Genomic DNA, 13,980 nt, shown 5'->3' with positions numbered 1-13,980 from the left:
TACTGACGGAGACGCAACAACTTCCAACTTCGTCCGGCATTTGAAGTTGCACAAAGAACGGTAAGTTTTGAATGTAAGATAACGTTTATTGGCTAAGTAACGTGACTTTTATTTGCTGTGTAGTTAAATCAGTGAGGCTGTAAACTCACTGCTAACGTTATAACGTTATTGCAAACACGGGAATCTGTTGCAGTTCACTACCTTATTCATACTTTTTGTTCAGTGATTTTTTTTTAAGCAGGGTTACGTTAGTCAATATATCACACGTAACGTTAGACGGCGGTCAGCAGCACCGCGTATTTTAGCCACCTAAAAAAAGACAAAAATAGTCAAATAAAGGTCAGTTAAAATGTATACTATATTATGAATAAGTGTACCGTTTTAGCTAGCTTTCTGACATACTGTTGGTTGTTTACCTCAGGGGTCCCCAACCACCGGGCCGCGGCCCGGTACTGGTCCGTGGATCGATTGGTATCGGGCCGCACAAGAAATAATTTTTTTTTTTCTTTTTTTAATTAAATCAACATAAAAAACACAAGATACACTCACAAGTAGTGCACCAACCCAAAACAACTCTCTCCCCCCTTTTGTTCTGGGCATTGAACATGAAGACTTCCTTCACTGTTCCGAGTGGCCATGAGAGTCTTGGCAGTGCCTGCCTCCAGTGCTCCAGTGGAGCGAGTTTTCAGCCATGGTGGCATCATACTACGCCCCCATCGTGCACAAATGACTGACAGACTCTTGGCTAATTTGGTCTTTTGCAGATGCAATGCAGCATAGGGCCCTGACATATAAAAAGTACAACTTTTTTGTTATGTTCACGTATATGTCATGTTTTTTCAATGTTAACACTTTTGTACAAATAAGTACATTTGCACTTTATTTTTCAATGTGTTTGTTCTGTAAAGGAATGAGTTAATGTTTAAAATGACTGGTTAATAGTGCTATTATGAAGTGCAATGTCAGCACAATTTTCTTTCCTGCAATTTAAAATGCACTTGTTTTAATAAATAAATACAGCGTTTGAAAAGCATACACAATCTGTGTTAATATATTAGTCTGTGGTTAAAAGGACTTGAAAGGACTCGAAACTCAAAATGCAGGACTTAGGACTTGACTTGAGACTTTCCAGTCTTGACTTTGGACTTGACTCGGGGCTTGCCTGTCTTGACTCGGGACTTGACTCGGACTTGAGGGCAAAGACTTGAGACTTACTTGTGACTTGCAAAACAATGACTTGGTCCCACCTCTGTCATATAGTAGTACAGTTGGCACAGTACAGTAAACTGACAGTTAATATTCAAACATTTAACACATTTCTAACAATTTTGAACAGAAATAGTTGATGCACATTCAGATGAATTCTTCAAAATTACAATAAAAAATTATTTGGGCCGGGGGCCGGGCTGTATATATGCGCACTAATTGACTGAAAGAGCATGCACTTGGCGCGATGATGTCATGTTATCCATGGAAAAATGCATTTTTAGACAATATGATTTGCCTGAGCGGCTAGGACAGTGGTTCTCAAATGGGGGTACTTGAAGGTATGCCAAGGGGTACGTGAGATTTTTTAAAAATATTCTAAAAATAGCAACAATTAAAAAATCCTTTATAAATATAAATAAAAACTAGGGATGTCCGATAATGGCTTTTTGCCGATATCCGATATTCCGATATTGTCCACTCTTTAATTACCGATACCGATATCAACCGATATATACAGTCGTGGAATTAAAACATTATTATGCCTAATTTGGCGAAAGAGTTTTGATACCTGCTCCGGTTTTGATTTTATGACCCTTCAAAGAACCTCTGCGCTGATGCTGCTGTTTTTTCAAGATGGCTGCTTAAAAGCAGGCAGCACCAGCGTGCCCACACAATGCAGACAAGGTAGGTACACTAGACAAAAGTATTGGGACAATTCGGACTAAAAGTAGACAAAAGTATTGGGACACTTATGACTACCACTGGACAAAAGTATTGGGACACATAGCACGAAAACTGGACAAAAGTATTGGGACACTTGGGACTACAACTTGACAAAAGTATTGGGACACTTACACTGCACAAAAGTATTGGGACACTTAGGAATACCACTGGACAAAAGTATTGGGACACTTAGGACGAAAACTGGACAAAAGTATTGGGACACTTACACTGGACAAAAGTATTGGGACACTTAGGAATACCACTGGACAAAAGTATTGGGACACTTAGGACGAAAACTGGACAAAAGTATTGGGACACTTACACTGTACAAAAGTATTGGGACACTTAGGACTACAACTTGACAAAAGTATTGGGACACATAGCACGAAAACTGGACAAAAGTATTGGGACATTTGGGACTACAACTTGACAAAAGTATTGGGACACTTACACTGCACAAAAGTATTGGGACACTTAGGAATACCACTGGACAAAAGTATTGGGACACTTAGGACGAAAACTGGACAAAAGTATTGGGACACTTACACTGGACAAAAGTATTGGGACACTTACACTGGACAAAAGTATTGGGACACTTAGGAATACCACTGGACAAAAGTATTGGGACACTTAGGACGAAAACTGGACAAAAGTATTGGGACACTTACACTGCACAAAAGTATTGGGACACTTAGGAATACCACTGGACAAAAGTATTGGGACACTTAGGACGAAAACTGGACAAAAGTATTGGGACACTTACACTGGACAAAAGTATTGGGACACTTAGGAATACCACTGGACAAAAGTATTGGGACACTTGGGATGAAAACTGGACAAAAGTATTGGGACACTTACACTGGACAAAAGTATTGGGACACTTAGGACTACAACTTGACAAAAGTATTGGGACACTTAGGACTAATACTGGACAAAAGTTTTGGGACACTTAGGACTATAACTGGACAAAAGTATTGGGACACTTAGGACTAGCACCTGCCAAATACGCGGGCCCGACCAACGCTGCTTGCAGCTTTAATTTGACTTGTTTTGGAAAGTCTTGACAAGCCAAATGTTCTTGTTCTATTGGCAGATAATGTTGCTTAGTTCAAATAAAATACCCCTAATTTTTGTATATTCTTTTTCTTGTTTTTGAACACTGACTTTTTGCAGTGCAAAGGTTGAAAGTGAGCAGCATGAATGATGCAGAGACTTTATGAAGTGGAATGCAACAGACAGATTTATAAGGCTGGGGCCGACGTCAAGCACATGCAGTCGCTAAAAGACACCATGGAGGTTTTGCGAGTCGCCATAAAAATGACAGGCTAAATAAATGTGTGCTTCAAGTTCAACAAAAGAAAGATAAAAGTCCCATCCAGACAGCCCTATTCTGTCTGCCAGACAACGTGTTGCTTTGCTGGGAGATATAAATATGTAAACCTTTGAAGAGCTGACCAATAATGTTGCAGTACTGACCTTGTTGGCCTGGTGGGCCTGCTGGGTTAGAGTTCTCCTCTCCTGCAGCCATCCTTGTCGGGCCTCCTCCAGTTGTCTCTTTAAGGTCTGCTGCAGACTCACTGCTTCCTCATTTGAGCTGCACACCGACTGCTGGAGCTCCACCATCACCTGCACCACAAATAGCCCTTTGAGACACTTGTGATTTAGGGCTATATAAATAACCATTGATTGATTGATTGAAATATTATATTATCATCATTTGTGAATTGCATTCCATTTTTATTGGACAGGCTGATAAATCCGAAAGGAAAGTTCTGTTGTTCAAGAAGGAAAACTAAATTCAACGTAGAAATGTAAAATTCAGTCAAAATTGTGAAAAATAAAACTAAATTAATTATATAAATAATAAACATTCCCAAATATTTTTATTCAAATATAAAGCAAATTATTACGTTAAAAAAACAAACATTTGGAGATGAACAAAGGCCAGGCAGTGCTTTACTGATCATAATAATGAAAGTACCATATTTTTCGGACTATAAGGCGCACTTAAAATCCTTTCATTGTCTCAAAACTCGACAGTGCACCTTATAACCCGGTGCGCCTAATGTACGGAATAATTCTGGTTGTGCTTACCTTGTTAAGGGGGTCAAATTACATCGAAAAGATTGTTTTGAAGGGGGAATTGCCAACTTCCTGTTGATTTTTGCTGAAGGATGTCAATGTATGAAATCTAGGTCTAGATCAGATCTACATAGAGGTTTTTGTTTCATGTCTCTACGACATTCATACCGGAAGTTACAAGCAGTTTTGTCTGAGTTTTCTTCCTAGGAGCAGTTGTGTCTGTGTTTTCTTCTTAGGGGGCGCTAGAGCGCAATTTAGAGTTTTGAGGTTGGGCTTTTTTATTAGATCGCAATTTTTTCCAGTCCTGATGTGTGTGTCCAGTTTGGTGAGTTTTGAAGCATGTTAAGGGGGTCAAATTACATCTAAAAGAGGCAAAAGTGACTGTTTTTACTAAAATTCTGTTTTTGAAGGGGGAATTGCCAACTTCCTCTTGATTTTTGCTGAAGGATGTCAATGTATGAAATCTAGGTCTAGATCAGATCTACATAGAGGTTTTTGTTTCATGTCTCTACGACATTCCTACTGGAAGTTACAGGCAGTTTTGTCTGAGTTTTCTTCCTAGGAGCAGTTGTGTCTGTGTTTTCTTCTTAGGGGGCGCTAGAGCGCAATTTAGAGTTTTGAGGTTGGGGTTTTTTTATTAGATCGCAATTTTTTTCCAGTCCTGATGTGTGTGTCCAGTTTGGTGAGTTTTGAAGCATGTTAAGGGGGTCAAATTACATCTAAAAGAGGCAAAAGTGACTGTTTTTACTAAAATTCTGTTTTTGAAGGGGGAATTGCCAACTTCCTGTTGATTTTTGCCATTAATACAGGTAACGAGTGGAGGACAGAAGAGCTTCTTAAAGAAGAAGTTACAGGTCTGTGAGAGCCAGAGATTTTCCTTGTTTGAAGTGACCAAATACTTTTTTTCCACCATAATTTACAAATAAATTCTTTAAAATTCCTACAATGTGAATTCCTGGATTTTTTTTCACATTCTGTCTCTCACAGTTGAAGTGTATTTATGATGAAAATTACAGACCTCTGTCATCATTTTAAGTGGGAGAACTTGCACAATCGGTGGCTGACTAAATACTTTTTTGCCCCACTGTATTTAGTACAGTGCAGTATTGTCTTATATTCTATGATTACAGTATGTTGTGATCACAACCAGGACTTCTGGTCCTGGGTTAAGTGGAACTTCTGTTTCCATTCCAATGGAGCCATTGTTTACCTGGCTCTTTTCCACATAAGTGGGGAGTCCAACTATTGTTGCACTTCATCTTTGACCCCTGCCTCATCAACAATGCATCTCCACAGTGGACGTGAGCCATGCCAAACAACAACAGCGAGAACTACGCGTTTGGCGGAACAACTTATGCACGTTTTCAGTTCCAACTGAGAGGAATCGCCCATGATGTGACCATACTGTAGTGGCCGGGCTGGAAGCCTCTATGACTCTTGGGGGATCCTCCAACTGTGACCAAGTAGAACGCACTCCAGGCTACTATAAAACATGTGTGACTACGTGGGTGTTATTTCATGTCTAGAGGGATCTAATAAAGTCAAACACGTTTTTTGAAGGTCGTAAACAGGTTTTTATGCTCTAGCTGAGAAAGTATTAGATTTATATACCTAAGAATCCTACTTTGCAAAAGTTAATTTACCACATTAAAGCCAAAAACTGAAATCTATTAAGACGGAATATGTCAAATAAGGGTGATATTTGCTTATTTTCTGTCTGATAAGATCATTCTTCTCACTAATGATAGAGTGTTTTACTTGTTTTAAGTGTTTTGGTCCTAAAGGATCTCAGTAATATATTACAGCTTGTTGCTGAGATGTTATGACCTATATTGAGTAAAACTGGCGGTACCTCTGGATTGGCAGACCGGGGGTGGTGGTTCCTCTCTTTAAGAAGGGGAACCGGAGGGTGTGTTCTAACTATCGTGGGATCACACTCCTCAGCCTTCCCGGTAAGGTCTATTCAGGTGTACTGGAGAGGAGGCTACGCCGGATAGTCGAACCTCGGATTCAGGAGGAACAGTGTGGTTTTCGTCCTGGTCGTGGAACTGTGGACCAGCTCTATACTCTGGGCAGGGTCCTTGAGGGTGCATGGGAGTTTGCCCAACCAGTCTACATGTGCTTTGTGGACTTGGAGAAGGCATTCGACCGTGTCCCTCGGGAAGTCCTGTGGGGAGTGCTCAGAGAGTATGGGGTATCGGACTGTCTGATTGTGGCAGTCCGCTCCCTGTATGATCAGTTACAGAGCTTGGTCCACATTGCCGGTAGTAAGTCGGACACGTTTCCACTGAGGGTTGGACTCCGCCAAGGCTGCCCTTTGTCACCGATTCTGTTCATAACTTTTATGGACAGAATTTCTAGGCGCAGTCAAGGCGTTGAGGGGATCTGGTTTGGTGGCTGCAGGATTAGGTCTCTGCTTTTTGCAGATGATGTGGTCCTGATGGCTTCATCTGGCCAGGATCTTCAGCTCTCACTGGATCGGTTCGCAGCCGAGTGTGAAGCGACTGGGATGAGGATCAGCACCTCCAAGTCCGAGTCCATGGTTCTCGCCCGGAAAAGGGTGGAGTGCCATCTCCGGGTTGGGGAGGAGATCTTGCCCCAAGTGGAGGAGTTCAAGTACCTCGGAGTCTTGTTCACGAGTGAGGGAAGAGTGGATCGTGAGATCGACAGGCGGATCGGTGCGGCGTCTTCAGTAATGCGGACGCTGTATCGATCCGTTGTGGTGAAGAAGGAGCTGAGCCGGAAGGCAAAGCTCTCAATTTACCGGTCGATCTACGTTCCCATCCTCACCTATGGTCATGAGCTTTGGGTTATGACCGAAAGGACAAGATCACGGGTACAAGCGGCCGAAATGAGTTTCCTCCGCCGAGTGGCGGGGCTGTCCCTTAGAGATAGGGTGAGAAGCTCTGTCATCCGGGGGGAGCTCAAAGTAAAGCCGCTGCTCCTCCACATCGAGAGGAGCCAGATGAGGTGGTTCGGGCATCTGGTCAGGATGCCACCCGATCGCCTCCCTCGGGAGGTGTTTAGGGCACGTCCGACCGGTAGGAGGCCACGGGGAAGACCCAGGACACGTTGGGAAGACTATGTCTCCCGGCTGGCCTGGGAACGCCTCGGGATCCCCCGGGAGGAGCTGGACGAAGTGGCTGGGGAGAGGGAAGTCTGGGCTTCCCTGCTTAGGCTGCTGCCCCCGCGACCCGACCTCGGATAAGCGGAAGAAGATGGATGGATGGATGGATGGATGTTTCGAGGCATGTTTAAAAAAAAATAATGCTTATGAAAGTCAAATTATAGTATTTCCCATAGTTGTAGTGGGTATCAGGATTATCTCAGGGAGAGCATGTCCCAAATTCCAAGCTGCTGTTTTGAGGCATTTAAAAAAAAAAATGCACTTTGTGACTTCAATAATAAATATGGCATTTTTTTCCATAACTTGAGTTGATTTATTTTTGGAAAACCTTGTTACATTGTTTAATGCATCCAGCGGGGCATCACAACAAAATTAGGCATAATAATGTGTTCATTCCATGACTGTATACAGGGCCGGCCCGTGGCATAGGCCGTATAGGCAAATGCTAAGGGCGCCGTCCATCAGGGGGCGCCACGCCAGTGCCACAAATGTTGGAGAAAAAAAAAAAAGAAAAAAAAAGTTGGTACTATTATTTCTAAATACAAAAAATAATCCCACGTTAATTAAAATGCAAAGTAAAGCCTATTTGATAGAAATATTATTTGTTACAACATTCCTCAAATAGTGACAGAGAATAGAACAAGGATGGACAATTTAACCCTTAACTCAACAATGAGTAGATGAGTGTTATGTGTGTGTAAATGTGTAAATAAATGAACACTGAAATTCAAGTATTTATTTTATTTATTTATATATATATATATATATATATGTATACATATGTATATATATATATATATATATATGTATATGTAATAAAAAAAATAAAAATAAAATAAAAAAAATATATATATAGCTAGAATTCACTGAAAGTCAAGTATTTCTTATATATATATATCTTAACCACGCCCCCGCCCCACCCCCGACCACCGCCCCCCCCCCCCCCCCCCCACCTCCCGAAATCGGAGTTCTCAAGGTTGGCAAGTATGCGATAGCCTACATGAAATTATTTGTCTGTTACAGAATGTGATAGCAGCTGGCTTTTTAGCATTAAGCTAATGTTACATGATTCGGCAATTGCTAATCAATAAATAGCTAGTTCTGTTTTAACGTCGGGTTAATATTGTGGAGGGGGCTAAATTGTTATGGAAAATAATAATGTAACGTTAGGTAATTACAGTACTCCCACCTTACATTCCTCAGGGACATTTGTATTAGATCTTTTAAGCAGGTGTTTTTTGTTTACATTGTTATTGCCTTCTGGTTAGCTAATGTTTGCCCTGCAGGTAATAGTCACTTTTCCACCCCTTTATATATTAGGTATAGTTGTAAGTAAAAAAAAAAAAGGTCAAAGACAAAGCTATTCGGTTTCTTGTGAGTATATACACTTCACTGCCGATGTGGGGGGGCGCCACCTAAAATCTTGCCTAGGGCGCCAGATTGGTTAGGGCCGGGCCTGACTGTATATATCGGTATCGGTTGATATCGGAATCGGCAATAAAAGCCATTATCGGACATCTCTAATTATTTGTTTTATATTTACATTACCGGCAAATGGAATGTTTTTAAACAAGGTTTGGTAACATCATTGATGTTTGTAGCACTGACCTTGTTAGCCTGGTTGGCCTGCTGGTTGAAATCTTTCCTCTCCTGCGCCCATCCATGTTCAGCCTCCTCCAGTTGTCTCTTCATGGTCTGTTGCAAACTAACAACTTCCTCCTTTGAGCTGCACAACGACTGCTGGAGATCCCCAATAATCTGCACAGTAAATACACAGGATTAAAATCCATTATAACTCTCCTTTAGGCCATATTGTACAGTATATATGTACTGTATGTGAGTCATACAAACCCCGTTTCCATATGAGTTGGGAAATTGTGTTAGATGTAAATATAAACGGAATACAATGATTTGCAAATCCTTTTCAACCCATATTCAGTTGAATATGCTACAAAGACAACATATTTGATGTTCATACTCATAAACTTTTTTTTTTTGCAAATAATAATTAGCTTAGAATTTCATGGCTGCAACACGTGCCAAAGTAGTTGGGAAAGGGCATGTTCACCACTGTGTTACATGGCCTTTCCTTTTAACAACACTCAGTAAACGTTTGGGAACTGAGGAGACACATTTTTGAAGCTTCTCAGGTGGAATTCTTTCCCATTCTTGCTTGATGTACAGCTTAAGTTGTTCAACAGTCCGTTGTGCTATTTTAGGCTTCACACATTTTCAATGGGAGACAGGTCTGGACTACAGGCAGGCTGGTCTAGTTCCCGCACTCTTTTACTATGAAGCCACGTTGATGCAACACGCGGCTTGGCATTGTCTTGCTGAAATAAGCAGGAGCGTCCATGGTAACGTTGCTTGGATGGCAACATATGTTGCTCCAAAACCTGTATGTACCTTTCAGCAGATGTGTAAGTTACCCATGTCTTGGGCACTAATACACCCCCATACCATCACACATGCTGGCTTTTCAACTTTGCGCCTATAACAATCCGGATGGTTCTTTTCCTTTTTGGTCCGAAGGACACGACGTCCACAGCTTCCAAAAACAATTTGAAATGTGGACTCGTCAGACCACAGAACTAAGGCTGAAACGACGCGTCGACGTAGTCGACGTCATCGGTTACGTAAATACGTCGACGCCGTTTTTGTGCGTCGGCGCGTCGCATATTTACGTCACACTACTGTCATGGCGGAGGGCAAAGCAGACGATGCGAGCGAGGGGAAAAAAGCACGCCAAAAGTCGTCAAAAGTGTGGGAGTATTTCAATTGTATGCACACTGTGTCGAGCGGAAATGGCCTATCATAGCAGCACAACGGCTATGAAGGAACATTTGAAAAGAAAACCCCCGACAGCGTTCTTGCCATCACCATCAACTAGTCAATCGTCCGCGTGCGTATACGTTGTCATTATTACACAAAAACATGAATGTGTCATTTGTATCTGCGTTGTAAATTCATAAACTAAAGCACCGTTTCGCTCTGAGAGGCGCGTTTGGCGTGCCTGTTCAGTGTTTACAAAGACGCGCTCCTCTTTAACGCTGTGGAGAGGCGGGGCCGGCCAGCTCCCGGCGAGGCGGGGCGCGCCGGGAGCGACGCCGCAATCGTGCCCAGGTGCGCGATCCGCGCAGTTGGAAGAGAAAAGACTTTGTGTAAAATTAAAAGATTGTAAACCTGGCAAAGCCGTCTGGCGTTCAGTCTGTCGGTCCTGAAAGAACCCCACGGCACAAGACGTGTCACAAACGCTAACGTTAATTAGTTGTGCAAATACCTTTTACAACATTAACAGTTACATATACTATGTACAAACCAACAATTAACTTTCACTTTAATCATACTATCATTGTTGTGTTATTAAGCAAAATAAGCAATACTTTTACTTTTGTTGAAATGTTTACACTGTACACTTTTTTGTATTGGATGTTTAGCTTTATTTTTGCACATTTTAGCAAATAAGCAATACTTTTACCTTTGTTGAAATGTTTACACTTGTTACAGAATATTTCCATTTTGCACTTTTTTGTATTGGATGTTTATCTTTATTTTTGCACATTTTAAAGCAAAATAAGCAATACTTTTACTTTTGAAATGCTTATACTATTCCAGAATATTAAGATTTGCACTGGATGTTTACTTTTATATTTGCACATTAAAAAGCAAATAAGCTACTTTTAATTTTGTTAAATGTTAAAAGTTTTAAATGTTTACATTGTTACAGAATATTTTGTCATGTTGTTGTCAATGTTGACTGAGTGGCCATACTTTTTTTTTTGTAAATAAAAGCCATGCCTTTTGAAAAAACTGGCCTACATTTATTTTTTCCTCTTCATTTTAAATTAAAAAAAAAAAATCGGTAAAAGGAAAAATAATCTATAGATTAATCGAAAAAATAATCTATAGATTAACCGATTAATCGGAAAAAATTATCTATAGATTAATCGATAGAAAAATAATCGTTAGCTGCAGCCCTACACAGAACACTCCTCCACTTTGTATCAGTCTATCTTAGATGAGCTCGGGCCCAGCGAAGCCGACGGCGTTTCTGGGTGTTGTTGATAAACGGTTGTCGCCTTGCATAGGAGAGTTTTAACTTGCACTTACAGATGTAGCGACTAACTGTAGTTACTGACAGTGGGTTTCTGAAGTGTTCCTGAGCCCATGTGGTGATATCCTTTACACACTGACGTCGCTTGTTGATGCGGTACAGCCTGAGGGATCCAAGGTCACGGGCTTAGCTGCTTACGTGCAGTGATTTCTCCAGATTCTCTGAACCCTTTGATGATATTAGGGACCGTAGATGGTGAAATCCCTAAATTCCTTGCAATAGCTGGTTGAGAAAGGTTTTTCTTAAACTGTTCAACAAATTGCTCAGGCATTTGTTGACAAAGTGGTGACCCTCGCCCCATCCTTGTTTGTGAATGACTGAGCATTTCATGGAATCTACTTTTATACCCAATCATGGCACCCACCTGTTCCCAATTAGCCTGCACACCTGTGGGATGTTCCAAATAAGTGTTTGATGAGCATTCCTCAACTTTATCAGTATTTATTGCCACCTTTCTCAACTTCTTTGTCACGTGTTGCTGGCATCAAATTCTAAAGTTAATGATTATTTGCAAAAAAAAAAAAATGTTTATGAGTTTGAACATCAAATATGTTGTCTTTGTAGCATATTCAACTGAATATGGGTTGGAAATGATTTGCAAATCATTGTCTATCTAACACAATTTCCCAACTCATATGGAAACGGGGTTTGTATATAAATGGCAGTGTGCCTTCTTCCTTCTAAATTGCTCCTGTCTAGTATGTCCAATTTGTTGGTGCATATTTGTTGCCAACACACAAATAAACACACTTTTAGTTGTTCTCTGAAGACAATAAAAAATATTGGAAAATGTAAATGGTGCTGTGCTGGTTGTTAAAATGAGAATACATATATAATAATAATAATAATAACAATCCACTATGTTTTAAAAATATATACAAAATACAAAGAATTGTTGCTTGTTGTTTAAAAACAAAAAGGCAGACAGAACAAAAAACAAACCTAAATTAAATTTGGAGATACTACATTCACACCAGGTTGTGTAAAATGAAATAACGACATTTTTAATTAAAAATAATAATAATAATAAGGCGGAAGGCATTGTGCGGAAGGCATTGTGCAGGAAAACATGATTTAATTAAACACTAAGGCAAAACAACAAACAAAAGGGTAACAACAAAAGGCGCGCACAAGGCGGAGAGCAAACTTGGTTATGAGCTAAAATAGCACAGAGGCTAACTGTGGACAAGGAACAAAAACACTTACTGTGACACGAAGGAACTAGGACATGAGCAGAGTGAAACAAAAGTAGACAGAGCTACAACGACAAGTATTATGACAACAAGTATTAGCGACAATGATAATGACAATAATCCAGCCCTGACTGGAGGAGAGGGCGGGTTTAAATAGCAGCTGGCTGATTGACACCAGGTGTGGCCAGGTGCCAATCAGCCACAGCTGAGGGGACACAGCACTCAGGGAGACGAGTAGGGAAATAAAGACAAAATAAAAGCGCTGGACAGAAAACTAAGACAAACGCAGAGAAAAAACTAAAACACAGTCAAACTGTCAGGGACAAGCCTGACAATATCGTATATAAGTAAAATGTATAAACTATGATTAGGGTCAAGATAGTGTGGTTGGTATTATGTTTCAATTTAATATTGAGATGCATTTGTTTCATTAGATGGACCAAAGTCCAAATTGCATAAAATATATAATTTTTTTTATTTACTAAAAAAAATTAAAATAAACATTAAGGCCCAAGCTGTTTGTTTACATGTTTTTTTTCTTATTTCTCTTTGCTATTTGGGCTTATTGGACCCTAATTAGAATAAAAACTAAGAATCATCTTTTGATATGATGTACTTAGTCCATAAGTACACAAACGTGTACTTCATGTTTAGTGACATGCTAATTCTTATTTTTTTACACTTTTTTTTTTTTTCCAAATTCCATTGTATGTTATACTCTTCTGACACCACCAGATGGCAATATAAGTGTCCACATAAGTGGCCATAAGATCCCAATTCAGTAGTGTACACAATTTTGGAAATAAGAGCTAAAAGGTGCTGTCCACGCACGTGGCCACTAAGCCTTTAGAGTTAATGAAATCCACTATGGACTGGACTCTCACACTAGTATGTTAGATCCACTATGGACTGGACTCTCACACTAGTATGTTAGATCCACTATGGACTGGACTCTCACTATTATGTTAGATCCACTATGGACTGGACTCTCACTATTATGTTAGATCCACTATGGACTGGACTTTCACACTAATATGTTAGATCCACTATGGACTGGACTCTCACATTATTATGTTAGATCCACTATGGACTGGACTCTCACACTATTATGCTAGAGCCACTATGGACTGGACTCTCACAATATTATGCTAGATCCACTATGGACTGGACTCTCACACTATTATGTTAGATCCACTATGGACTGGACTCTCAAACTATTATGTTAGATCCACGATGGACTGGACTCTCACACTAGTATGTTAGATCCACTATGGACTGGACTCTCACACTATTATGTTAGATCCACTATGGACTGGACTCTTACACTATTATGCTAGATCCACTATGGACTGGACTCTCACACTATTATGCTAGATCCACTATGGACTGGACTCTCACACTATTATGTTAGATCCACTATGGACTGGACTCTCACAATATTATGTTAGATCCACTATGGACTGGACTCTCACAATATTATACTAGACCCACTCGACGTCCATTGCATCCGGTCTCCCCTAGAGGGGGGGCGG

At 40.5% G+C, this 13,980-nt stretch overlaps 1 protein-coding gene across 1 annotated transcript in view; it reads right to left on the bottom strand.

Moving 5' to 3' along the window:
- The window catches only part of cep112 (centrosomal protein 112), a 473,259-nt gene that overhangs the window by 133,528 nt on the left and 325,751 nt on the right, over positions 1-13,980 (bottom strand). The window contains exon 23 of the mRNA XM_061974375.1: positions 3,409-3,558. Coding sequence (XP_061830359.1) covers positions 3,409-3,558 — 150 coding nt within the window. The remainder of the gene's footprint in view (positions 1-3,408; positions 3,559-13,980) is intronic.

Source organism: Nerophis lumbriciformis, linkage group LG22, assembly GCF_033978685.3.
Source record: "Nerophis lumbriciformis linkage group LG22, RoL_Nlum_v2.1, whole genome shotgun sequence".
NCBI lineage: Eukaryota > Metazoa > Chordata > Actinopteri > Syngnathiformes > Syngnathidae > Nerophis > Nerophis lumbriciformis.
Note: the sequence above shows the minus strand (reverse complement) of the source record. Positions and strands in the feature narration are given on the sequence as shown.